A 27,252-nucleotide genomic window follows, 5' to 3' on the forward strand; every position below is an offset into this window, starting at 1 on the left:
ATGAAAATGTTCTAAAATTGATTGTGGTGATGGTTGCACACTCTGTGACCTCACTAAAAGTCATTTAATTCAAAACTTTAAATGGATGAATTGTATAGGATGTGAATTACATCTCAATAAAGCAGCTTTTAAAAAACACATATCTCCAAGAGTTACTGAATCATAATATCTGGAGCTAGAGCCCTGCATGCCATATTTTGCCAAGTTTGACAGGTTAACTCTTAGGTAGCTGGTCTGGCACTGGTATCGAAATTTGTGAACCACAATACCAAACAATTAAAAAATATTAATGCAAATAATACAGCATCTCACTATAAATAACCAGGTTTTTACTAGATTACACAATAGTGTGCAAAAAGAAGAAGAAAATGTTTAACTAATACACCTACATACTATTGGGTAAGTTATATGAAGGCAAAAATGATATTCATCTTTTGATGTTCCATTTGCCTTATATATGATACTCAAATATTTGTGAAATAAAAATCCCAAGCTGTTCCTCTCAGATCATACAGGTATTTTCAGAACACTATTTCTACACAGAAGAGAAAAATATGGTAACATAAAACATCCATACTTGGAGAAATGTTTTGTTTTGTGTTTCTTTTTTAAAATCAGAACCAAAATACTGAAACATATTCATGGAGCTCCCTCTGGTGGTTTAATAATTACTCCCTTGTTTTAACAGAGGCCTTTAAAAAAATAAGCGATTATTATGAGAACTGGAGTAAAGAAAGTTTTTATGACATGCAACTATTTTTATGATATGCTGAGTAATAATACCAATCCATATTAGCTTAACGTTTTGCAATTAAAAAATGATAGACAGTATCATCAAGTGGTTATGGTTTTCCTTATAAACTTTTCATTTTCAAGCTTAATAGGAAGTTAAATTAAAAATTCCAAAAAGCCATTATGAATCTGAATCCAAAATATGCTTTAGATTTTCTGGGAAAAAAATAAGGCTTTTCAAAAGAAATATAAGTTACGTAAAAACCAAAGAAAAAATATTTTAAAAATCATAATTAAAATAATTAGACATTTAGTTTTTTCCTTCAATTCTTTTGTTAGATTCAAAAAACTTTTCACATATTTGATTGCCATTTCCTTTTTTCTTTTTTAAAAATATTCCTCTTAAATTTTTTTCTATTTTTTTCATTGTGGTAAAATACACATAAAATTGACCATTTAAACCATTTTTTTAGTGTACAATTCTTTGGCATTAAGTACATTCACACTGTTGTGCATACAGATTTAGTTTTAAGTGAAATGTTTTTAATTAAGCTATATGATATTTCAAGTGCTGGTTATTATTTACTTCTCAATGGTCTGGTTTAGAAAATCATGCTTATTTGCCTAAAATTTTTAAGGGCAACAACCTTGCCTGAAATCCAAAACACTTATAACAATCATCTAAATTATTTATCAGTCATTCAGAATATTTGATAGAATGGTATCTATTATTCAGATTAACTGGAATCTGAAAATTCCACAGCATGCTGCTCTTGCATACTGAATAAATATTAACTGAAATGAGAGGAAACATTAAGAAAACCAACATATTATTTGATTCCATCAGCCATACGAAAAAACAGATTAAACACTTGGCTACGATCCTGCCCAAAGCTGAGGAGCCTTCTTTTGTTTTATTGAAGCTCAACATCATTAATCATCAGGGCAATGCAAATCAAAACCACAATGAGATACTACCTCACACCTCTCAGATGGCTACTACTAAAAAGACAAGAATTAACAAGTCCTGGTGAGGATGGGGAGAAAAGGGAACCCTTGTGCACTGTTGGTGGAAATGAAAATTGGTATAACCACTATGGAAAACACTATGGAGGTTCCTCAAAAAATTAAAAATAGAACTACCATATGATCTGGCAATTTCACTTCTGTGTATTTATCCAAAGAAAATAAAAACACTAATTCGAAAAGATATACACATCTCACTGTTCATTGCAGTATTATTTACAATAACCAAGATATGGAAACAACCTAAGTGTCCATCGATAAATGAAAGGATAAAGAAGATGTGGTATATATATACACAAAGGAGCCTTCTCTTATATCATTGGTCCCATCTCACCAAGAGTTTTGATCTCTCCATTCTGTCAGGCTAAAACTTGGTCAAGAAACAGGATGACTGTATTTCTACAACTCCACCGAAGTGTATATTCCTTATTGAGCTAATAACACCCCTCCTCTCCATGGTAATTTCATTCCTTGGTAGGACGTAGATTCTGTATGTGTATAAACCAATTGTTAAAATGGACTGTATTCGTAAAAACCATTTTGGAATAAACAAAAATCTGAAAAGTCTACATTTCATATTGATGAATATCTTTATGGTGAATCCGTATTTCACTGAACTCCATGAGAAGAAATAAATATATCTCCAAAGAAATTTTGATTCCAGGGCATGATTTTTTAAAAAGACATTTATAAGAATGCAATCAATCTGACTGACTTCATATCAATGAAATATAACCACTGATAATAATAAATAAAAATTTACAAAGAGTATATACAATATTAAATAAAGACATCAGAAGATAAAATCATCTGTATGCTATCAGAGCCACAATAAAAATACAGGCAATGTATATTTGAATAAAAACTGGAAGGGCCCACGACAAAATTAAGTTAAATTAAATGTAGTATTTGGATATTGGGAATATGGTTCTTTCTTCTTTTATTATATAAAACTGTCAAAACCATACTAAAAGACTACAGAAAATTTATTAAAATACATACTTTACAGAAAAAAGTTGAAAATAAACATTATATTACTTAAATAACTTCAAAAAACCAAATAACTTTAATAGAAATCAGTTTCTATCTCAGAAATTAGACACATATGTAAAGAACTGATTTCAAATGCTCTAAAGCTTTCTCTTCATTATCTCACACTGAAGTAGTTACCTTTAAGCACTAAGAATAAAAGCTCAAGGGTGACATCAGCATCATGGTGGAGTGACTTCTTCCCTTGGACTCTCCCCTCTAAGATACAACCAAAGGGACATTCATACACCAACAGACGACATATACACGTCACAAAAGATGTTTGGGAGACCCACACAGCCATACGCCTGAAGGTGGTGGTGGGGCTGGATCCTCCGGAGGAAGTGGAAGCTGATCCACAGGAATTCTGTGGTGAGAGACAGGCTGTGGCAGCGGGAAGGGTGCAGGTGAGAAGGGTGCCCCATCCCCACCCTACTACAGTCCCAGAATCATCCAGAGCACAGTGCAGTGAGGGGGCTAGTGGTGGTGGGGAAAGTGTGCAGCCCCAGAGCCATCTGGAACTCAGTGCAGAGACAGTGGCAGCAATGGAGGGGAAAGGGCATGGCTGAGAGAGCGTCCAGCCCCTACCTGGTACTCCAGCCCCAGAGTTGTTCGAAGCTCAGTGCAGAGAGAGTGGCAGCCACAGAAGGGAAAGAGCGCAGATAAGAGAGATGCCCTGCCCCCACTCAGTACTGCAGCCCCAGAATTGTCCACAGCATGGCACGGAGAGCTTGGCAGCAGTGGCAGAGAAAGGGAAAGTGCACAGTCCTGCAATCACCCAGAGCTCCATTCAGAGAGACAAGGAGGGGCTGGGGGAAGCACTGGAAAAGGAGAGTACCCCTCCCCCTGCCTGGTGCTCCAGAACTGCCATCGATCAGTCGCTCAGAGAGAAAAGCAGTCAGTGGCTGGAGCCCCTGATCGTGCCAGGCCCAGAATACACAGTGCCTGATCTCCATCCAGTGGCAGTACATGGCAGCTGTGATCTGATAAAAACAACAGGAGGAAGCAAAAATCTACCCCATCAAGCAGTATGAGTAGGAATATTAAAGCCCCAGAACACAAGGAAAGTGACAAGCACCCAGAAACCAACGTTGAAGGAAGAGAAATCCATAACCTAAATGACAAAGAATTCAAAACAGCTATGATAAAAAAACTCAACAAGTTACAAGAAAACACAGAAAGACAAATTAACAAATTCAGGAGCTTCTTCACAAAGGAGATTGAAACCATAAAGAAGAACCAATCAGAATTGTTACACATGAAAACCACAATGGATGAAACAAAGAAAAATCTGGATTTCCTAAACAACAGAGCTGACAATATGGAGGAGAGAATCAGCCAATTAGAAGATAATACTATAGAAATGCTTCAGAGGGAGGAGAAGAGAGAACTAAGACTAAAAAGACATGAAGAAGCTCTCAGAGAAATATCTGACTCAATCAGGAAATGCAACACAAGGATTATAGGTATTCAAGAGGGGGAAGAGAAGGAGAATGGAGCAGAAAGCTTGTTCAAAGAAATAATAGCTGAGAACTTCCCAAATCCGGGGAGGGAGCTGGAAATCCTTGAGAAAGAGGCCTCCAGATCTCCTAGCTTTGTCAATGTAAAAAGACCCACTCCAAGGCATATAGTAGTGAAGCTGGCAAAAGGTCAGGGACAAAGAAATATGCTAAGGGGAGCTGGGCAGAAGAAAACTTACAAAGGAACCCCTATCGGGCTTTCAGTGGATTTCTCAGCAGAAACCTTACAGGCTAGGAGAGAGTGGAATGATACATTCAAAATCCTGAAAGACAAAAACTTCCAGCTAAGAATAGTCTAGGCAGCAAAAATCTCCTTCAAATATGATGGAGAAATAAAAACTTTCCCAAATAAACAAAAGCTAAGGGAGTTCATTTCCACAAGACACGTCCCCCCCCAACAAAGAAATCCTCAAGAAAGACCTCATACCTGAAAAAAAGAAAAAAACCGGAAAGGGGCTACAAAGCCTTGAGCAAGGAGATGAATAGGTAGGCAATAATACGAAAATGGCAGCTCTCTATCAGATCAGGTTAGCAAACACTTAACTCTAACATCAAGGATAAAGAAAAGGAAAACATCAAAACAAAAATGATCTCATCTTTTTAACCACAAATTCACAACACAAGTTGGAAAAAGATATGACAGAAATAACTTAGAAGGGGAGGCGGAAAGGGATGGAATCAGTATAGTCTAAGGAAACAAGAGGCTATCAGAAAATGGACCATCTAACTACAAGATTTTCTATATGAACCTAAGGGTAACTACTAAACAAATAATTAGAACAGAGACATCTATGATAAACAAGGAGAGAAAGCAGAAAACCAACAGAGAAAACTACCTAATCAAATTGGAAGTCCGAAATACACAGGATGAAAAACAAAGGATATGCAGAAGAATTGGGGAACGAGGGATAAGATGGTAGTATTAAGCCCTCATATATCAATAATCATTCTAAACGAAAATGGATTGAATTCTCCAATCAAAAGACACAGAGTGGCAGGATGGATTAAAGAACAAGACCCTACAATATGCTGCCTCCAGGAAAGACATCTCAACTCTAGAAACAAACATGGGCTCAGAGTAAAGGGATGGAAGACAATATTCCAAGTTAAGCGTAAACAAAAGAAAGCAGGGGTTGCCATACTTATATCAGACAAAGTAGACTTCAAGATAAAACTGGTAAAGAGAGACACAAAGGGGCAGTATATAATGATAAAAGGGACTCTCCACCAAGAAGACTTAACACTTATAAACATGCATGCACCCAACACAGGAGCACCAAAGTACAGAAAGCAACTATTAACAAACCTAGAAGGAGACATCAATGAGAACACAGTAATAGTAGGGGACCTCACCATCCCCCTTATATCAATGGAGAGATCATCCAGACAAAAAGTCAACAAGGAGATAGTGGACTTAAACGAAAAACTAGACCAGATAAACTTAGTACTCCAGCCAAAAACAGTGGAATATACATTTTTCTCAAGTGCACATGGAACATTCTCAAGGATAGACCATATATTGGGAAACAAGGCAAACCTCAACAAATTTAAGATTCAAATCATATCTACCATCTTTTCTGACCATAATGCCATGAAACTAGAAATAAACTAGAACAAAAAATCTGGAAAAGGAACAAAAATGTGGAGACTAAACAACATACTACTGAACAACCAATGGGTCATTGAAGAAACAAGGGGAGAAATCAAAAAACATTTGGTGACAAACAAGAATGAAAACACACCATATCAACCCTTATGGGATGCAGCAAAAGCGGTCCTAACAGGGAAATTTATAGCAATACAGGCCCACATTAACAAACAAGAAAAAGCTCAAATAAACAATCTTAAACTGCACCTAACAGAATTAGAAAAAGAAGGCCAAAGACCAAACTCAGCAGAAGGAGGGAAATAATAAAAATTAGAGCAGAAATAAATGAAATTAAAACAAAAAAACTGTAAAAAGGATCAATGAAACAAGGAGCTGGTTCTTTGAGAGGATAAACAAAACTGACAAACCCTTACCCAGACTAAGAAAACAAGAGAGAAGGCTCAAATAAATAAAATTAGAAATAAAGAGGATAAATTACAATGGATACCACAAAAATACGAAAGATTTTAAGAGAATATTATGAAAAACTACACACCAACAAACCTGACAATCTAGAAGAAATGGATAAATTCTTAGACTCTTACAAACTCCCATAACTGAGTCAAGAAGAAATAGAGAATGTGAATAGACCAATCACAAGTAAAGAGATTGAAACAGTATCAAAAACCTCCCCAAAAATAAAAGTCCAGGACCAGATGGCTTCTCTGAAGAATTCTACCAAACATTTAAAGACAATATATTACCTATTCTTCTCAAACTATTCCAAAAAATGAGGAAGATGGAAATATTCATAACACATTCTACAAGGCCAACATCACCCTGATCACAAAACCAGACAAGGACAGCACAAAGAAAGAAAATTACAGGCCAATATCACTGATGAACACAGATGCAAAAATCCTTCAACAAAATACTGGCAAACCGAATACAGCAAAATATTAAAAAGATCATACACCACGATCAAGTGGGATTTATACCAGGGACACAGGGATGGTTCAACACCTGCAAGTCAATCAATGTGATACAACACATTAACAACTGAAGAACAAAAACCACATGATCATCTCAATAGACACAGAGAAAGCATTCAACAAGATCCAACATTTGTTCATGATAAAAACTCTCAATAAAATGGGTATAGAAGGAAAATATCTCAACATAATAAAGGTCATATATGACAAACTCACTGCCAACATCATACTCAATGGGGAAAAACTGAAAGCCATTGTGCTGAGAACAGGAACAAGGCAAGGGTGCCCACTATCATCTCTCTTATTCAACATAGTACTAGAGGTTTTGGCCAGAGCAATTAGGCAGGAAAAACAATTAAAAGGAATCCAAATAGGCACTGAAGAAGCGAAACTCTTGCTCTTCGCAGACAACAGGATTTTACATATAGAAAACCCGAAAGAACCCATCAGAAAACTACTAGAAATAATCGACAACTACAGCAAAGTTTCAGGATACAAAGTCAACATACAAAAATCAGCGGCATTTCTATGCTCTAATAATGAACTAACAGAACAAGAACTTAAGAATACAACCCCATTTACAATTGCAACAAAAAGAATAAAATATTTAGATATAAATTCAATCAAAGAGGTGAAAGACATATACCAGGAAAACTATAGGACATGACTGAAAGAAATCGATAATGACATAAAGAAATGGAAAGATATTCCATGTACATGGATTGGAAAAATAAACATAGTTAAAATGGCCATACTACCTAAAGCAATCTACAGATTCAATGCAATCTCAATCAGAATCCCAATGACATTCTTCACAGAAATAGAACAAAGAATCTTAAAATTTATTTGGGGCAACAAAAGACCCCGAATAGCCAAAGTAATCCTGAGAAACAAGAACAAAGCTGGTGGCATCACAATCACTGACTTCAAAACACATTACAAAGCTATAGTAATCAAAACAGCACGGTACTGGTACAAAAACAGGCACACAGATCAATGGAACAGAATTGAAAGTCCAGAAATAAAACCACACATATACAGACAACTAATCTTTGACAAAGGAGCCAAGAACATACAATGGAGAAAGGAAAGCCTCTTCAATAAATGGTGCTGGGAAAACTGGACAGCCACACGCAAAAGAATGAGAGTAGATCATTATCTTTCCCCACACACAAAAATAGACTCAAAATGGATCAAAGACTTGAAGGTAAGACCGGAAACCATAAAACCTCTGGAAGAAAATACAGGCAGTATGCTCTTTGACATGAACTTTAAAAGGATCTTTACAAATATGATGTCCACTCAGACAAGGGAAACAAAAGAAAAAATAAACAAGTGGGACTTCATCAGACTAAAGAGCTTCTGGAAGGCAAAGGAAACCAAGATCAAAATGAAAAAACAACCCACCAACTGGGAGAAAATATTTGCAAATCATATATCCAGTAAGGGGTTAATCTCCATAATATATAAAGAGCTCACACAACTGAACTACAAAAAAATAAACAACCCAATCAAAAAGTGGGCAGAGGATATGAACAGACACTTTTCCAAAGAAGATATACAAATGGCCAATAGGTACATGAAAAGATGCTCAACATCACTAATCATCAGGGAGATGCAAATCAAAACAACCCTTAGATATCATCTTACGCCCATTAGAATGGCTATATCACCAAGACAAGAAATAATAAATGTTGGAGAGGTTGTGGAGAAAAGGGAACCCTCATCCACTGCTGGTGAGAATGCAAAACGGCACGGCCACTATAGAAAACAGTACGGAGATTTCTCAAAAAACTTAAAATAGAATTACCATATGACCCAGCTATCCCACTACTGGGTATCTACCTAAACAAGTTGAAATGAACAACCCAAAGTAACATGTGTACCCTATGTTCATTGCAGCATTATTCACAAGAGCCAAGACATGGAAGCAACCCAAGTGCCCAATAACTGATGATTGGATAAAGAAGACGTCGTGTATATATATATACAATGGTATGCCAGTGTATACTACTCAGCCACAAAAAAAAGACATGATCATCCCACTCACAAGCACATGGATTGGTCCTTGAGGGCATCAGGTTAAGCGAAATAAGCCAGACAGAGAAAGACAAACACTATATGATCTCACTCATATGTGGAATATAAACAAACTTAGGGGCAAAGAGAACAATTGAGTGGTTACCAGGAGGAAGTGGGGTGGGGGGGAGAGTGGGCACAAGGGGTGCAGGGACACATTTTCATGGTGTTTGACAAATATAAATGTGCAACTGAAATTTCACAATTTTATAAACTATTTAGACCAGAATTAAAAAATTAAAAAAAAAAAAGAAGTGGGGAGAAAAAGGTAGCAAAACAACAAGGCAGGGAGGTGGTGGCAAAAAAAGAATAAAAGCTCAAAAACACTGGCTTTCTGCTTGTGCCTAAAAGCAGGGTTTTTATTTGGCCTTTAATCCTATTAAGTGCTGTTAAAATATTAAAGAATATTTGTTTACTGATTTGGAATTCACTCTATTCAATCATTTTTTCACTCATTTTTTAAAAAGAACCTTACTAGGAGCTTACTCTGTGCACAATGTATAACATACAGTCCCCAGCTTCAGAGAGCTGACAATCTTTTTAATAAAAATAACATTAAGAAGACACATATGAGGTGCCAAGGAGTTCAGATAAGGAAGAAATTATTTTCCTGCTTTTATTTGAGGGAAAGGGATAATTAGCAAAGAAACAAAAAAGGTTTCTGGAAAAAAAGTTATTTGAGGTTTCTCCTACCTCCCTTAGAGCAGTGGAAAACTGTAATCCCATGTGGCAGTGTCCTAGGACATAGAGCGAACATTATATTCTTTAATATACAAGCTAACAGTGTGAACATTTATCACACAAACGGCTCCTTTTGCTTTTTTTCAGGGCTTTGTCTTTTTAGTTAGACTATAAGATTTCAGGGAAGAACAAATATGGTCTTTACTTTGTACTCTTTGAGGGCTCACAGAATAGTACATGATCAATGTCACATGTACCTATGCAGAAGAAAGAAGAAAAGAAAAGAACACTTTAAAAGGAGGAGGGGGTATGTAATGAACAAAGACAAGAAAGGAAAAAGTACATACAAGGTATAGTCATTAACTAGTGCTACATCCAATTTAGCCCTGACTCAGAATTCAGGAGCATTATGGGAGATTAGTATATTGCATGCAGTTCAAACCTGGGAAGGTATTCAATACACAAGCATGAGTATGACATTTATTTGGTAGGGTGGGACTTTGCCACTAAACGTTTTCTACATGAACATACTTTATACATTTTTTATGTCAATAAGCCTGACTCTAAGGATCATTAGATTTGAATTTTGGTGTTACAACAGGAAGTTAAAGGAATTATATTAATTTTTAGTACCTTTACTACTACTATTAATAATAATCTTAGCAGACTACTTATTTTTCTAACTAAAGAAAACAGTTACTAAAACCATTTTTTTCCTACTGTTGACCTTTTGGAATAAAGACATATTCCAGTGTTCTCAAGAGAGTTGACCATGATTAGTTTTTCTCTCCAGGTTTTATTTTCAATAGTTATCAATTTCCTAAAAATAATAACAAAATGTCTTTTATAGAGAGCTTGACTAACATTTTTGGTTTTTATTCATTCTTTTAAAGAATGAGCAGGCAGTGACTTGACAAAGTCTAAGTTACTACTCATTGAACTATTCACTCATTAATTTATGAGGTAAATATTTATTGAGTGCCTACTTCTTGCCAGGAACTATTTGCCAGGAACCAGTGAACAATAACAACAAAAATCCTTGCTCTCATAGAGCTTACACTGTAATGGAAGAGACCAGCAACAAGCAAAGACATGAAAAACACATAGTACTTTAAACAGCGATAATGCGGAGAAAAACAAAGCAGATAAACCGCTGTGATGGGGTGGAAGGACAGTTGTTATTTGACATAGTGTGATCAAAGATGAAGGTTCTATTCATTAAGTGAGCTTTGAGCACAGATCTGAAGGATGTAAGGGAGAGAACCACACAGTTTTCCTAAGTGAGAGTCCTCCAGGAAAAGTGGACAGCAAGTATAAACACATTTTTTCAGATAAGTGCTTGGCATGTTTGAAGGCAACAGGTTTAGCAAGGCTGGATTGGGAGTAGCAAGGGGGGAGTAGAAAATGAGGCTTGGACAGGTAGTAAGGGCATTAGAGGGCTCTGTAGGTCTTTGTAAGAATTCTGATTTTTACTCTGAGTGAGATGAAAAGCCACTGGAATCCTCTGAGCAGGAGAGTACAATGACCTGACCTTCATCGTGAAAGTATTTAGGCTGCTCAAGAGAGAACAGACTGAAGGAACTAAGCTTGAAAACAGTAAGACAGTAAAAAGATTACTATTATAGCCCAGGTGAAAAATGAGGGTGGCTAGGACTAATGTGGTGACAAAACAATGAAAAGCAGTCAGACTGTGAATATATTTTGCAGGCAGGGTCAACAGGATGTGATGTTGAAAGGGTAGTCAGTGATGACACCAAAAGTTTTTGATGAGAACAAACAGAAGGATGGAATTGCCATTTACTGAAATGAGGAAGATCAGTTTGGGGAAGGGGTGGAATCAGGAGTTGAGTTTCACATATATTAATTTTGAGATGTCTGTTAGAAATCCAATTAGAGATATTAAGACAGATATGAGTGTGGAGTTAAGGGAAGGAGTCCAGGCTGGAGATATAAATTCGGGCGTCAGTTCACAGATGCTGCCAATTAGAGAGAGAGTATGGTACAAGAGACAAGATATCCAAGAACTGAGTACGTAAGTACTTCAGCATTTAAAAGTCAAGGACATGAGGAGGAACTTGAAAGTAGGCTGAGAAAAGCAGTCAATTAGGTAGGAGAACGAGAAGAATGTAATACTTTGGATTCACGTAAAGAAAATATTCAAAGAAGGAGGCAGTAATCAAGTGAGTCAAAAACTGAGATAGAGGAAGAAGACAAGTGACTCCTGGACTTCACAATATGGAGGTCTTTGGCAAGAGCTGTTTCAAACCAACCGTGACAAAGAAAGCCCTGAAAGCAATAGGGTCAAGAGAAAACGAGAAGAGAGAAACTGGAGACAGCACAGACAATGCTTTAGGAAAGTTGTGCTGTTAAAGGAAGCAGAGATATAGGAAAGTAGCTGGAAGAAGATGCGGAAGATAAGAGAAGGGTTTTCTTTAAAAAAGACTGAAGATACAATATACAATGTTCTTTTGCTAACAGGAATGATTCAGTAGAGAGGAAAAATCAAATGATGCGGAAGAGAGCATGAAGTACTTTAGTAGGCAAAAAAATCCATAATAATAATAGTACACAAATGGCAGGGGTGGCTCTAGATCAAAACAGAGACAGATCATCCAAAGTAATAGGAAGAAAGGCAGAATATTTACAAACAGATATGACTAACTGGAAGAAATGGTAGTGAGTGTGGGAAAATTTTCTTCCAATTGCTTCTATTTTCTCAGTGAAAGAGAAAGCAAGGTTATTAGCCTGAAATGAAAAACAAGAAGGTAAGAAATAATCATCTAGAAAGTGGGAGAGAAAATGGACTGAGGAAATATAATAGGGCGGCCAGAAGGTACTCACTTGACACTGTTGGTTATAAATTTAAAGTGAGACCAGTTAGAATGGTTGTACGTTTTCTCCAACCACATTCTATTGCCCAAGATCAGGCACAAAAGAGGTGGAGAGTTGGATTTCACCAAGTTAAGTTTTTGCCAGGTAATTTGTAATAATGGAAGCAAGGGGCAAGAAAGAGTAGAGGTTTTGGAAATTATTATAATGAGAGAACATGGAAGTTAAACGAGAAAAGGAAAATGAAAACTAGGAAGAGAGGGACAATGAAAAGACTAGTAAGACCCATGGATCCAAAATAGGACAAATTAGTTTTGGAGACAAGAGTCCTCGAGAAACAAGCTAGAAACATAGGAAGTAGTGGTCAGGGAGAGGGATGCTTATAACTGAGACCATGGAACAGCTGCTATTATCAACAGTGACAAATTTGATGGCATGACTACAGGTTTGAGTTCTAAGGTAAGGTGGGAGACAAGATCACTGAACAAGAACAATCAAGAAAATAGACCATGTACCCTTGGAAGGACCACCTTTTTTGTATACAGAAATCACCAACAATTATGACAGTGTTGGGAAGAATGACACTGAGTTAGGTGTTAAAATCCTCAAAAAACAAGGGTCTGCAGATACCCCTAACACACAGGGATAGCGGGTGATACAGTCTGGTAGCATAAACTCAAAGTTTGGTGGGGTGGGTTAGGGAGCAGGGAAGAGTCTGGCAGTGAGAAGCAAGGAAAACACCTTCCCCATCCTACCTCTAGACCCAGTGGTCTTAAGGGATTAGAGAGGAAACAGCCACCATGTAAGAGAGCTGCATGACAGTGTGCTCAGGGACAGGGCAGGTTTAGAAGAAAAAGGTAAAGACGATCTTTATAAGTTTAGACTACAAGGGATTTTGCTGATAATACACTATAAGAGGGCTTTGTGGAAGATTTTAGTGAGCCACGCAGAAGGGTGGGACACATAGTGACACTCACCCTGTGGGCAGCTTCCAGGAGAGTTCTGTCAGTGCCCCTGCCAGCCTCCCTGTGAGTTTCAGCAGCCCCTCAAGGCCAGCTTCCCACCAAATTCTGCTGGTGCCCAGCTGGCATCCCAGCCTGCTACCCAAAGAGTTCAGCAGCACCTGCCAAGTTCCACCAGGATCCCAGTAAGTTCAATGGTTCCCAAGCAGCTTGCCAGTACATTTTACTGGTACTCTGGGCAGGTTCCCAGGGAGTCTGATCAGCTCCACAGTGGACAATTTCATGTCTGCCAGCCTCAGCTTGTGGCACCTCAGTGAACGCTGCCATCCAGTGGGTTACAGCCATACCACACCCAATAAGGTCTGAATCTCAGCCTTAAGGGTGGGGTTGGGGACATATTTCAAAATTTGTCCTTCTTTGGGTACTCTGTCTGAGTACTAGGAGTAGTGGCTGCTTCCTATATTTGCTATTTCCGTATTCTTTTAGAGTTCTCTTTATCCCTTAAAAATTTATTCCCTAAAAACAGTTAATGATTATTTATATTAAACTTTCCCTGATCAAATTATTTTGGTTTTTCTGTTTCCTGACTGGATGCTGACTTATACAACTTATTTGATGACTGCTTCACAGTAATCATTTTGAACTACTTTATGATCTATTTTAACCAAAGTGATCATTTCTACTGTGAAGTTTATCTTACAGCAGTGTGTACACATATGTATCTAAACATGTGTGTGTGTATATGTACATGTGTATACATGTAGTCCAAAACAAAACAGGTTCCATATGCCAAAGTATGCAGCTACTGACATGAAGAAAAACGTCAAAGTCCTGCAACTAACACTGAGTGTTCTTGGGCATGTCACCTAAACACTTACAGGCCTTAATTTTTTCATCTGAAACACAATAGAGTAGACCACATGATCACATTTCTTCCAGCCCTATGATTTTGATTTGTTTAACTGATTGTGTGAATTCTCAAATACAAATTTTCACAGATTTTTATCAAGCGTATCACAGATATTTACTTGTTTTATGCACAAAAATAAATGTCTCTGCTTAGGTTGTTCAAAAGTGATTTAATTGATGACGTCACTTTCTTTTATATTGCACCAACTACTTTACCTAATATAGCTACTTAATTTGTTTTATGACTTCTGTAAGGCTTCTTAGTTTTAAAAGACTGGAGAAGACTGGCGAAGCAGAGAACAGCAACGTTCTTTAGTAACTTAATCAAAACAATCCTATGAATATCAAGAAAACTGAATTGAGCTGCAATAAAAATAAGGTCAAACTGAATTTGTTACTAATATACAGTTTGTAACATGATCATACCTGTTTATGTTTTTGGAGTGGTTTCTTTTCATGTAGTTTTTTATCTCCATATTTCTTATATGTTAAAGGTACTCCATATTTAGCAGCAGGCTTTGTAATTTTTGGAGCAGGCACAACAGAAGCCAAGCTTTGTCCTGAAGCTGGTCTTTTAGCTATGTGAAAAGATAGAGTTCTTTATATTAAATCTTTAATCTCAAAATTCAAGATATCACTTTTTCATTTTTACAATCATCTGAGAGAATCTGAGACTTTTCAATAAACATCTTATTTACTCCTTAGAACATGCTAATGCCTTCATTATAACTATTTTACACTAAAGCCACTTTTTTTTCTTTGCAGGGGAAGAGTCGTCCTAAGTGAACATCTGTTTGTCAATCATCTTTCTGTTCCTTTTCCCCCCTGAAAGCCCCAGTACACAGCTGTGTATAGTTGTAAGTTCTTCTGGTTCTTCTGTATGAGTTACCAACACAGCACGGCTACTGACAAACCAGTGGTGTGGTTCTGAGCCCAGGAACCCAACCTGGGCCACTGAAGTGGAGCATACCAAACTTTAACTGCTAGGCCATCAGGGCTGGCTCAAAAAGCCACTTGTTGAAAGAAGTAAAAAGCCATAGTCCTCTAAGATGTTGAAATTTCTCATATAAAAAAAGCACACCCCTAAAACTGACTGTGGGTGATGACTGCACATATCTGTGAATATACCAAAAAACACTGAATTGTAGACTTTAAATGGGTGAACTGAATGGTATGTGAGTTATATCTCAATAAAGCTGTTAAAAATAAATTCAAAAAAGAACATTCACTATTTTAGAGATTACTTTCAAAATCAGATATAAACTTCAAGAGCAACTGTTACACATTAATTCCATCACTATGAGAAACTTTAATATTTTCTTCATATGTAGTCTGAATGATGTCTATACCCACACACCTACTGAAGAATAAACACTGAAACAATCATAGCTAAGGTCCCTTGAAATGGGTTCCTTTGTACACTGCTGGTGGGAATATTAAATTGGTCCAACTTTCTGGAGGGCAATCTACATCAGGAACAATGTTTATGAACTGATTTTAAAGAAATTATCAGAGAAACACAAAAATTTATACACAAGGATAAACCCTGCAGCATTATGTCTTAAATTCTCATTGAAAGCTAGACAAAGATGAGGCTTAGAGCAATGATAAATTCAAGAAAAATCATTAAACCATAGTAATTAAAAGGAAAGCCTACTACTTACATCTCTCAAAGATATCAAAGCATGTCAAAGAGTAGTCTGCGTCAACCCTGTCCAGAACGCTCTTTCCTCTCCTAACCATTTCCCACATCTGCTAAGGTGCCTCTCTGCTCAAACTCCCCCACAGCCTGAGTAGCAGATTGCTTTCTTCCGCTTCCAGCCTGCTCGCTATCTCAGGATTTTATCATTTGCTAAATCAATTAAATCAACCTCTTCCAACAGGTATTCTTCCTTTTTAGGAGGGGGAAAGGAGAAAAAAATTTAACTGGCAGTTCACCATGAAATACCACCATTAAACTCACTTCTTCAAAGAATCTTTGAATGTATTAGAAAATGTTCATCATATAACACTGTGAATTAAAAGAAACAAACCTTTGTTTATAAAGCAACCCTAATTTAATCATTATGCATGTTATCACAGAAAAAAATATACTAAATATAACAGTGTGTGTTAAAATTAGGGGTAATTTTTATTTTCTTTTTAGTTTTTATAATGAACACATTATTCATACAATTTAGTAAACTCTTATAAAAATAAAAATAATATTAGCCATTTGATTGGTATTTTAGAGATTCATAAGTAATTTGTGTTGAAGATATGAGATATAGTGTGATAAGGTAAGGTTTTCCAAACTTACTCCAACTATATCCTAACATGAACCAGGAAATGTGGAGAAAAAATATTTCCCTTTGAGAGTTCAACCGTAAAATCAAATCAAAACACAGATATACCAAGTCACACTGTAACCTGGCTACATGTATTAACATAATCAAAGAAATACTGTGTATGTCAGAAAAGGTGCTGGAGGCACAAAAGCATAAAAATGAAGATTCCAAGAGACAGATATGAATAGTTCCCATTCACTTCCAGAGAAGAGGGAGAATGACTTATCTGATTTTTAAGCATTTCTCAGGCTCAGTGACAAGGCTACTAGTAGGATGAGGCTTAATATGGGAAATTGGAGCCCATAAAGTATTTATAGGCCTATTAGCAATACAACTCCATTTTAGCCCCATGCTACCAAATATTCCATACTTCCAACTCCTCTTACAACAAAATAACTTCCTATGTAGGCTTATCTATGTGGAAAGAATGTGCTGACATGGAGTATTTCTGACTTTTGTGACAATGAGACTTTTGATTAAGACTTGACTTCTCATGAGGCTTGACAGCCAGGAGAAACAGGCTGATTCTGCTGTGTGACTGTCTCTCATGAATTTTTTTTAGAGCAAGTTGATTTCTCAGGGACTGACAGTCTCTGCGCACTGACAGGATGGATCTAAGCGTCTTTAAGAAGAGCTAGGTATAGCTGGCCTTCCTAGGATGCACTGCCACACCACTTTCAGCTTATATGGACTCAGTTTTATGATACAGTATATATTTTTATTTATTTATTTACTCAAACTCAAAATGGAGTAAAACATGAGAAGCACTAGGTTTGAAAAACAATGTACTCTTCAAATCTTAAATAACTTCCACTAATTTTAGAAATCCATTCTGAAACCACCTTACGTAGAAAAAATGTAATTTCCCTCTCACAAAAATATATCTATCTATCTATATATATATACACACATAATACATAACCATACCCACAATTCTACAAATATTCTGCTGCTGCTGGCCACATTTAAAAGAAAAATGGTAAGGTTACTGACCTCACATTAATTTACTTGTTAACATTTTAGAATATGAAGTATTTCTCAAAGAAAAATATTTTACATAAAGATTTACACTTAACCAAGACATTTTATAACATTCTATGACAATATTCTAAGAATATCAGCTAAGCATTTGATAAAGACAGAAGATATCAAGATAGATTTCATTTAAATAAGGCAGATAAGAACTGGAAATTTTGTTATTAATTCATCAGAAAGTGTATATTGTCATATATCATAAATAATTTAAAGATACATTTTCTCTGGATCAAATTTACATACAATTATCCCAACTTATTATATCTACATAGATCTCTAGTACAATTAGTAGATATTACTAATTAGTATAACAGTATATTGATTATCACAAACAGGTGAAAGGATTCATATTAAATTCATTTACCTGGTATAGGCTGTGCTCCAAACTTGGAAAATGTTTTTAGGCAAAATTCTTCTGCAATAAGCTTAGATTGAAAGGGGAGGGGGAGTTAGAAAAGATGTTAAATTTTCAAAACAAAAAACCTACCCATTAATCAGAATACATTTTTTTTTCCGTTTTCAGTCACAATTATGCTGTCAAATAAACTGTACTAACTAAACCCAAGTAATCCATTCACAGAATTCCTCTCATTCAAACTCCCTCCCAATCTTACCCATTTATTTTTTTCACTTCTCCAGACAAGCTTCCTTCTCAGACTAACCTAATATACCACAAAGACACCAATACACTGCTTGCCTGTTCTATATCTCAGCAATTCAACACAACTACCTCCTCTCTGAAATAACCTCTATATTCTATGTGCATCTATAGCCCTCATTTACTTCAAAACTGATAAAGAATCATCTTATTATCCCTTTCTGATTAACCACTGAGTTATTTCAACTTTACTCTGAATCTTCTCAGCATCTTCGATGAGTTTTCACTCTTATCAATATATAACTGTAAACATGTTATTGGATAAATATTTGAAAATTCTTACATAATTTATCAAATGTCTCTTTCTACCATTACTAAAACACCGCACTTCTTTTTCTCTAGCATTTATGAATATATTTTGAGAAGAAAAAAATCATTAGTTTTTCCTGCCAGTAATTTTCTCTCCCTACTCACTACATTTTTTTCCCCTCTTTAGGTGCAAAACTATGATGCCAACAAAGATTTACCTCATTTTAAGCCTACTTTTTTTCTTACTGGGTAAGGAAGAGGAAGGCAAGCAAATTTTCTCTTTTTTTAGGAGAAAACAGGCCTGGTGGAGAGAATATTCCCACAGTGGTAGCAGACCAGAAACTCCAACAGGCAAAAAACCATGACTGAGATGGTCATCTTTCCCGTTAAGGATCCTCCAACAGCAGTTGTTCTCAAAGTCTCATACTAGCAGAATCAGCATCACCAGGAACGTATTAAATATGCAACTTCTCAGGCTCCACCTCAGAAGTACTAAAATAGAAAGTGTAGTGGAGGGACCCAGCAGTACCCTCCAAGTGATTTTTACATATGCTAAACTTTGAGAACCACTGCACCAGAAGATAAATTAAGTGAAACTCTATTTCACAGTCAATTCAGAACAACTGTGTGAATGTGTTTTCTCTTCTAAACATTTGCATTTTTTCTCTTTCTTTATCATGGAAGAAAAATGGGTGCCTTATGATCTCCAGCTTGTCCCAAACTGGGTAAATTCTTCCACTGTTTGAATGACTTTCTTTTCCTTGTGTAAATGCAAATATGAATTAAAAGATGGGATATGTAGTGCTGGCCCAGTGGTGGAGTGGTTAAGTTCGTGTGCTCCATTTCAGCGGCCCAGGGTTCGGGGTTCAGATGCCAGGAGAAAACCCAGTACACTCGTCAAGCCACACCATGGTGGCATCCCACATAAAATATAGGAAGACTGACACAGATGTTAGCTCAGTGACAATCTTCCTCAAGCAAAAAGAGGAAGAGTGGCAACAGATGTTAGCTCAGGGCCAATATCCCTCACAGAAAAAAAGGATGGGATGTGTAAAATCCAAGAAGATTCTGGAATTCCTAAGCTGTGTTGCCCAATACAGTTGCCACCCATATGTAGCTATTTGGATTAAGATTTAAACTGAATGTAACTAAAAATTCAGGTCCTCAGTCAAACTGCTGCATTTTAAATGCTCAATAACCACATGTGGCTAGTGGCTACAATGTTGGACCATGCAGATATAAACACTTCATCATCATAGAAAGTTCCACTGGACAGCACCTATATTACTCCTATGTTAGTAATATAGATTCCTAGTGAATCAGAGTTTATCTGTGATTTGTCAAGCCACATCCAGGAAAAAGTTTCCAGGGTTTGCAAGATTGAGAAGTAGTCCCTATTAACCTTGGCTGATGGCATTGAAAGAATTAAAGGATTAAAAAACAAACAACTGTACAGACTATTACAGTGATACTGGAAACAATAGTTCATATGTTCCAGGAAAGCTCATAAATTATTTCAAAGTTAAAGCCTTAAAAAAACGTATCACAAACTTTCTTGCTAGAATACTGAACAAGTGATATATAGCAGAAAATAAATCTTAAGAACAAAAGATAAAAGTTTTTATGAATAATGAAATCTAAGTGGTGCCTAAATAGCGACGAGGGGCTATGTATATACTAAACATGTAATGTCAAATACTCCATTTATTAACAATCGTAATCTGCCCCTTTTTCTTTCCACATAAGTTTTGCATACATCAGGCTTGGATATTTTCTTTCATTGCTGACTAGTTGGATTCCAGTGCTTCAGCCTTGAGACTGTATGTCCTAACTGCTGGTATAGGGGGAAAGAGACCTCAGCAAGATTAAATGAAGTCTTTCTTTCTTCTCTAGTAGTTTCCAAAAAACAATAGTACATTGCATCATAAAACTGTCCTTTAAAATGTTTTTTATAACAAAGGAGTCTTGTAAGACACCCACGTTTCAGAGACTGTTGCTATGTCCTATACAAGTAACTTTTAACTTTCAAATTTTAATTGGCTTTCCTGCTTACCAATGTGTTCTCCTGGTAATAATAGTTAAACCCACATCTCTGTTTTCTGAAGAGTATTTGTTCCTACAGATGTTTTGTTAAGCCAGAGGATTTGGGCACCTTCCTCACAATAAAACTATGAGTTCGCTAGATATCTGATTTACAGAAGAATTTAAGTGATCATTTAAAATTAATAAAAGTCATACAAAACATGTAAAATAATTCCAGTTTCAGATGATTGTATTTATATCAATAACTGATGCTATTTGATAGAGATTTTTCGTAAATCCTGTCAAATTAAAATTAAATTCAACTCATTAAATATTTATTTTGGACCTATATGTGAGTACTATAGGAAAAATCGCGAGTCAACAACCTATTACACCCACATACAAATGCCCATAGAACAATGGTTTCCAATCATTTTCTATCAAGTAGAATATAACTGTAATCATATAAATTATGATGATATATTTATATTAGGATAATAAAGTGATATATTGATAACATTTAATATATATTGAATACATTGAGCACTTACTGTGTGCTAGACATTAAGTACTTTACTTAATAAAAGTAAAGTGCTTTATCACTGTTAATTCTTGTAAAAAACCTCATGATGGCAATATATTTATAATCCTATTGTTCACAGGTGAGGAAAGTGAGGCACAGAAAGGTTTAATAATTTTACAGCTAGAAACCCAAGAAGACAAAGTTAAAAGGTGGTTGCCAGGAGCTTGGGGGAGAGGGGAGTGGGGAGTTACTGGTTAATCGGTGTAGAGTTTGTTTTACAAGACGAAAACTATTATAAAGATGGACGGTGGTGATAGTTGCCCAGCATTATAAAGTATTTAATACCACTGAACTGTACATTTAAAAATGATTAAGATAATAAATTTTATGTTAAATACACTTTAGCACAATAAAAAAAATCAGAAAACAAAACAACAGAAACCCAAGAGACAGAGGAATGATTCCGTGCTATTGTGACTTATAATAAATATATAGTTGGTCTTCATCTAGTTCGTTGCATACAGTTCCTAAAACCTTGGAATTTCCTACCTGGTAAGAGCATAAAGGTGTCTTTTTTTTCATAACAAGTCCCTTTCAACCACATCTGAATTTCTGTTAATGAGGTGACTTGTGGAAAGCCCCTAAGGATGGTCCCCTCCCCCTGAGGAGGAAAGGGGCTGGAGTTTAATCAATCACTAAGGGCTAAGGATTTCATCAATCACGTCTATGTAAAGAAGCCTCCACAAAAACCAAAAGGACAGGATTCAGAGAGTTTCTGGGTTGTAAACATGCCAGAAGTGCAACCCACATCCACAGGGACAGAAGCTCCTACACTTGAGACCCTTCCAGAACTTGCCCTATGTACCCCTTTCATCTGGCCATTCAGATGTATCCTTTATAATAAACTGGTAAATGTAAGTAAATGTTTCTCTGAGTTCTGTAAGCTGCTCTAGCAAATTAATCGAACCTGAGGAGGGGGATCGTGGGAACCTCTGATATATAGCTGGTCAGTTAGAAGCACAGGTAACAACCTGGACTTGCCGTTGGCTTCTAAAGTGGGGGCAGTCTTGTGGGACTGAGCCCTTAATCTGTGGGATTTGATGCTATCCTAGGTAAATAGTGTCAGAACTAAATTGAATTCTAAGACACCCAGCCAATGTCACAGAATTGCTTGGTGTGGGAAAACTACCACACATTTGGTCATCAGAAGTGTCAGAAGTTAAGTATTAACTGTTAAGACAAGACACACAAGAGGAATCTCTTCCTCCCTACAGATTCACAACTGGTAAGCAAACAGGAAGGGGAGGAGTTATAAAAGAATGGAAAGGAAGGTGACCCCAATGTAGTTTGAAAAAGGTGCTTCATTACTCAAAGATTCTGACGTACTCTCGTCAAAACAGGGGAGGGCATGTCCTAGTTAAGCACCATAACCCTACTGTTCAATTTTAATAAAGTAAAAAAACATACCTGAGGGGAGAGAAACTTTTCAATACGTTTGGCTATAAAACCTTTCTCCAATATGGAGTTGACTGATGGTCTATCCCTAGGATTTCTTTTAAATAACTGTGAGAGCAAACTGCGGAGATCATAAGAATAATGCAAAGACACAGGTGGAAAAGATCCAGATATTATCTTCAGTACCAGGTTTTTCATATTGCCAGCTTCAAACTAAAATCCAGAAAATAAATTAACATATATTAAATGTACATAAATTGAAAATGGGAATAAAAACAAGGAAAAACAGTTCTTTTCCTATCAAAATACAACAGAAATACAATCCTGTTCCAAATATTTTAATCAGCATATGTTCTCTATGTATCAGCAAGGTTTACTTAGTTATTTATAAACATATTTAAAAGAGACCAGCAGTCCTCCTAAAATGTTATAACTTGCTATAAGACTAATTTTTATTCAAAACACAAAAAGATGGGATACAGGTATTAATTAAAATAAAGATTTTATAAAAACATGACAACAACCAAGATGGTAAAACAAACAAACCTGGCGGCCTTCACTTAAGACCTGCCTTCCTGGGCCCCTACTGGAGTAACTAGAACAAGAATTAACTACAGGACTAAAAGTATTTGTGGAAATAAAATAAACAAAAGTACAAATTACTTTCCTTTTAAACACTGTTCCCATTATTTTTTTTAAGCATGTAATGCTCCCAAAAGCCACAGAATCAGCAATGTGGCAAATATTCCAAAGGAGATTATAAGCCATATTAACAGGAATATATATTTACAGGATTTAACACAATATAATCTCTACCTGAAGTTAGAAAAGAAAAGAAAAAAAACAGAAACAGAGGCGGGGCAGTTTAAAATCTAAAGATTTCATTTTGAAAGTAAGTAAAATTAAGCTTCTGTCATCTCTGCTAAAATAGTATAGAACAGTTGTACACTGTCAATATGTTCCTAACATACACATAAGGAAATAAAACATGCTATAAATAAGGCATTGGTGACTATACCAATTATAAAAGAGTTCTGTTCAATGTTGACTTCTCCTGTCACATTTAAAATATGTCATTCAGTTTATTAAAATTTGAATTCAAATGTCTAGAAATATCTATGTACCTAAGAAGGAATCCTAAATGCAAAAAGATAGGTTACTCTTATTCCTTCACTACACTGAATTTTCATTTATTTCTCAACTGACATATTCTTCATAAATAAAGGTTAGTGAGTTACTTAATTTCATGTGTCCACTTAAGAGTAAACAATTCTAAAACATAGAAGCAACAGTGATGAACAATGTAGATGAAAATATTTTTAAAAAATACACTCATTTAGACCTAAAATGACTACATGTCACAGAAAAACTGACCAATTCCTTCAAATACAGATCTGATAACTACCATCCCACATCACTTTGGCAGTCTATGTTTTTCACCTTAAGAAAGAAAAATAAAACCTAAGGCAATAGAGTAGAAGAACATGCAACCCTGAAGAAACACAACAAAGAATAATACTCTCCAAATAATATCAGGCAATAAGAACACGCTAAAACTGCTTATACAATATAATCAAACTTTTGAGGGGGAAAAAAAAATCTCATTCTATAAATTAATCTAGAAGAAATTTTAGAAGGTAACCTCAAAATATTACAAGTACTCATTACTGATTGGAAGAATTACTTTTAATATTCACTTCTTTATATTTATATGTACTTTCTTAAGTTTTCTGTAACAAAAATACATTATTGTTTAATCAATGAGGGAAGCATTTTTAAAAAGCAAGATTTTTGAAACAGAAAGTGATTAAAATTCAACCTATTTAGGCTTAGAACTTCCCCTTTTTAGTGTATTACGTGCTATCTCAAAAAAGTCTCAAAAGTGAAAATTTTAAATACTCTGAACTAGAGTATTTAAATTGATAAAATCTCTCAATGAGTATGTTAAAAAGCATTCGTTTGATAATTTAAATTCCAAACTCAAATAATTTTGGTGTTTTGAAAGAAATTACTAAAATGAAACTAATAAAATTTGTTAAGCTAAAATATCAAATTCCTGTATGAATCTAACATTAAAAAGATAGCAAATTTACTTCTGCCTTTAGAAATAATTTTCTGGAAAAAAGTATGATACATATATAATAACAAATATATAACATGCATATGTAATACATGCATATATGTTAAAAGAAAATCAATTTAAATTTATACTTCAGAGGAGAAATTTTAAAACTGACACAAGAATTTCTAACACAAGAGGTTCATCTGAAAGATGACTTGTAACTTTTTAAAAATAGAAATATTATAGGTACTTTTTGACATAATTTTTAAAACATCTCAGAAAATTCTACTTACTGCATGTTTAAGTGTGCACATCTCATAAAGGACACATCCCAGAGCCCAAATGTCACTAAAAAAGAAAAAGATGAGAAATTTTCTCTAGGTATCAGAATTTACTTAAAAATTTTTTTCATTTAAAGGAACCAAGAACAGCATAAAAATACTTTGCAAAAATATGAGTTCCATAAGACATCGTTTAAAATTTAAAATTTCAACCACAACCAAATGATAAAAGCAGCTATCCCAGATTATAAAAAGAATCTTTGCTCAAGTAATTATTTTAAAGTTCTTCATGATAGAAATTTGATATTTAAAAGAACAAAATGAGTAAATTTCATGGATATTCCATTTAGTTATCTTATTCACAAGTCAAACTGCTATATTCAATTATTTGCAAAATACTCTGACTTAGAAAATATTATAAAAGCAAAATACTGCTTTAATGAATGTAAAAATATTAATTTACTAAAATTAAGCAAGAATAAACTTGTGACAGCCAACCGAAATGTTATGAAAGAGTAAATGTATTATTTTATTTTATCCTAATTTAAAGACTTAGTTACACTATCTTCTTTATACATGGTCTCTTCCTCTCTTTTATTTTAAGCAGATATTTTTATCATGAAAAGAAAAGAAGAAAAGACCACGGGCCAGCCTGATGGTGCAGCGGTTAAGTTGGCACGTTCTGCCTCAGTGGCGCAGGATTTGCCACTCTGGATCCTGGGTGTGGACCTACACACTGCTTGTCAAGCCATGCTGTGGCAGGCGTCTCACATATAAAGTAGAGGAAGATAGCCATAGATGTTAGCTCAGGGCCAGTCTTCCTCAGTAAAAAGAGGAGGATTGGCAGCAGACGTTAGCTCAGGGCTAATCGTCCTCAAAAAAAAAAGGACCATTTCCGCTTTTTAAAAGGATGAAAAAACCCTCATAGTTCAGAGCTACAGTGGCTCTCAGAAGTCAACAAAAGCAAATCCACTGTTCCCGAAAGCTGAACTTATTGGAAAAGAATAAAATCCATTATTGAAATCCTAAGGTTATCTTTACCTGAACTCTCACAAAAAAATCTACAAATATAAACTCGTACCCCACAAATCTATTTAATTTCAAGATTCAGCTGGGAAAAATGGAAATGAAATTAAGCTATTTAGTGATTTGTACATGTTACATACTGAACAGTATAAACAAAAACATTAAACTAATGATCCTATTAATACTTTAAAATACATTTAGAAAAATATGCTCATCTGTTATATTTTTTGTGTTTTTTTTTTTAGATTGGCACCTGAGTCTACACCTCTTCCCAATCCTTTTTTTTTCTTCTTCTTCTCCCCAAAGCCCCCCAAGTACACAGTTGTATATTCTAGTTGTAGGTCCTTCTAGTTGTGCTATGCTTGCTTCAGCAGTACATACACTAAAATTGGAACAATACAGAGAAGATTAGCATGGCTCCTGCGCAAGGATGACACACAAATCCATTAGATTTTTAAAGCGTTTTTCCCACAAAATTAATTTTATATAAAATTCTCCAATGGATGATTAAATCCATTCTAATTTAAAAGATAAAGACTGATATTTTTCACAGTTGATTTATCCACAAGAGACAGAAATAGCTTTAAAATGTAAAATTACTTTAACTCAAAGAAAATGCTGGTATCCTTTAGAATATCCACTAATAATACATTCCATAGACTAGACTGATTAGCGTGATTTAAATTGATTTCAAAAATACATTGTTAGGATAATGGTCTCAGTCTCTATTGCTCAGGTTGAAAATACAACTTCTCTCCACCCTCAAAATAAAAGCTGGGGGGTGGGGGTGGGGGGATAACAATCATGCATACACGCATTACTGCCAGCCACCACTTTCTTCCATGTGGCTTCTATAGGTGCTTTCAAAATTAAGACCAATGTTTCTTGGTTGGGATTTTTCAATTAGAAAAAGTGAGAGAAAATAAAGTGTAATTGGAATTCAGCGGCAGAATTCCTCTTTCCATCCCCATATTGGACAATCTGTTAGCCATAGGACAGCTCAGGGACAGGAATTCGGGCTTGGGAGCCAGATGCCCAGGATCTCTCCACATTATTTTTCCTTATAAGGAAACGACTAATGATGAATACCTACAACTCAAAAAGTTATTGTGAAGATTAAAAGAGTTAATACATAGAAAGCATTCAAAACAGTGCCTGGTATACAGTAAGTGTTCAATAAATATTAACTATTATAATTCAATAGGAAGTAACTATTACAAACAGAAAGACCAAAGAAAGCATTTTATTTCCAACTATCACTTAAATA

General features: G+C 35.5%; 1 protein-coding gene and 1 non-coding gene across 12 annotated transcripts in view; one reads left to right on the forward strand and one right to left on the reverse strand.

The window, feature by feature from the left end:
* The window catches only part of NEK1 (NIMA related kinase 1), a 219,998-nt gene that overhangs the window by 153,219 nt on the left and 39,527 nt on the right, over window positions 1-27,252 (reverse strand). For all 11 annotated transcript variants that reach the window (XM_046657126.1, XM_046657120.1, XM_046657127.1 and 8 more), the window contains 4 exons: window positions 24,972-25,026; window positions 22,629-22,829; window positions 18,074-18,134; window positions 14,774-14,925 (listed from right to left, as the gene is read on the reverse strand). In XM_046657126.1, coding sequence (XP_046513082.1) covers window positions 14,774-14,925; window positions 18,074-18,134; window positions 22,629-22,829; window positions 24,972-25,026 — 469 coding nt within the window. The remainder of the gene's footprint in view (window positions 1-14,773; window positions 14,926-18,073; window positions 18,135-22,628; window positions 22,830-24,971; window positions 25,027-27,252) is intronic.
* LOC124237686 (U6 spliceosomal RNA) lies at window positions 26,348-26,450 on the forward strand. Its single transcript, XR_006888074.1, has one exon. It is a non-coding gene; the product is annotated as a U6 spliceosomal RNA (small nuclear RNA).

Source organism: Equus quagga, chromosome 3 (assembly GCF_021613505.1).
Source record: "Equus quagga isolate Etosha38 chromosome 3, UCLA_HA_Equagga_1.0, whole genome shotgun sequence".
NCBI classification, from domain to species: domain Eukaryota; kingdom Metazoa; phylum Chordata; class Mammalia; order Perissodactyla; family Equidae; genus Equus; species Equus quagga.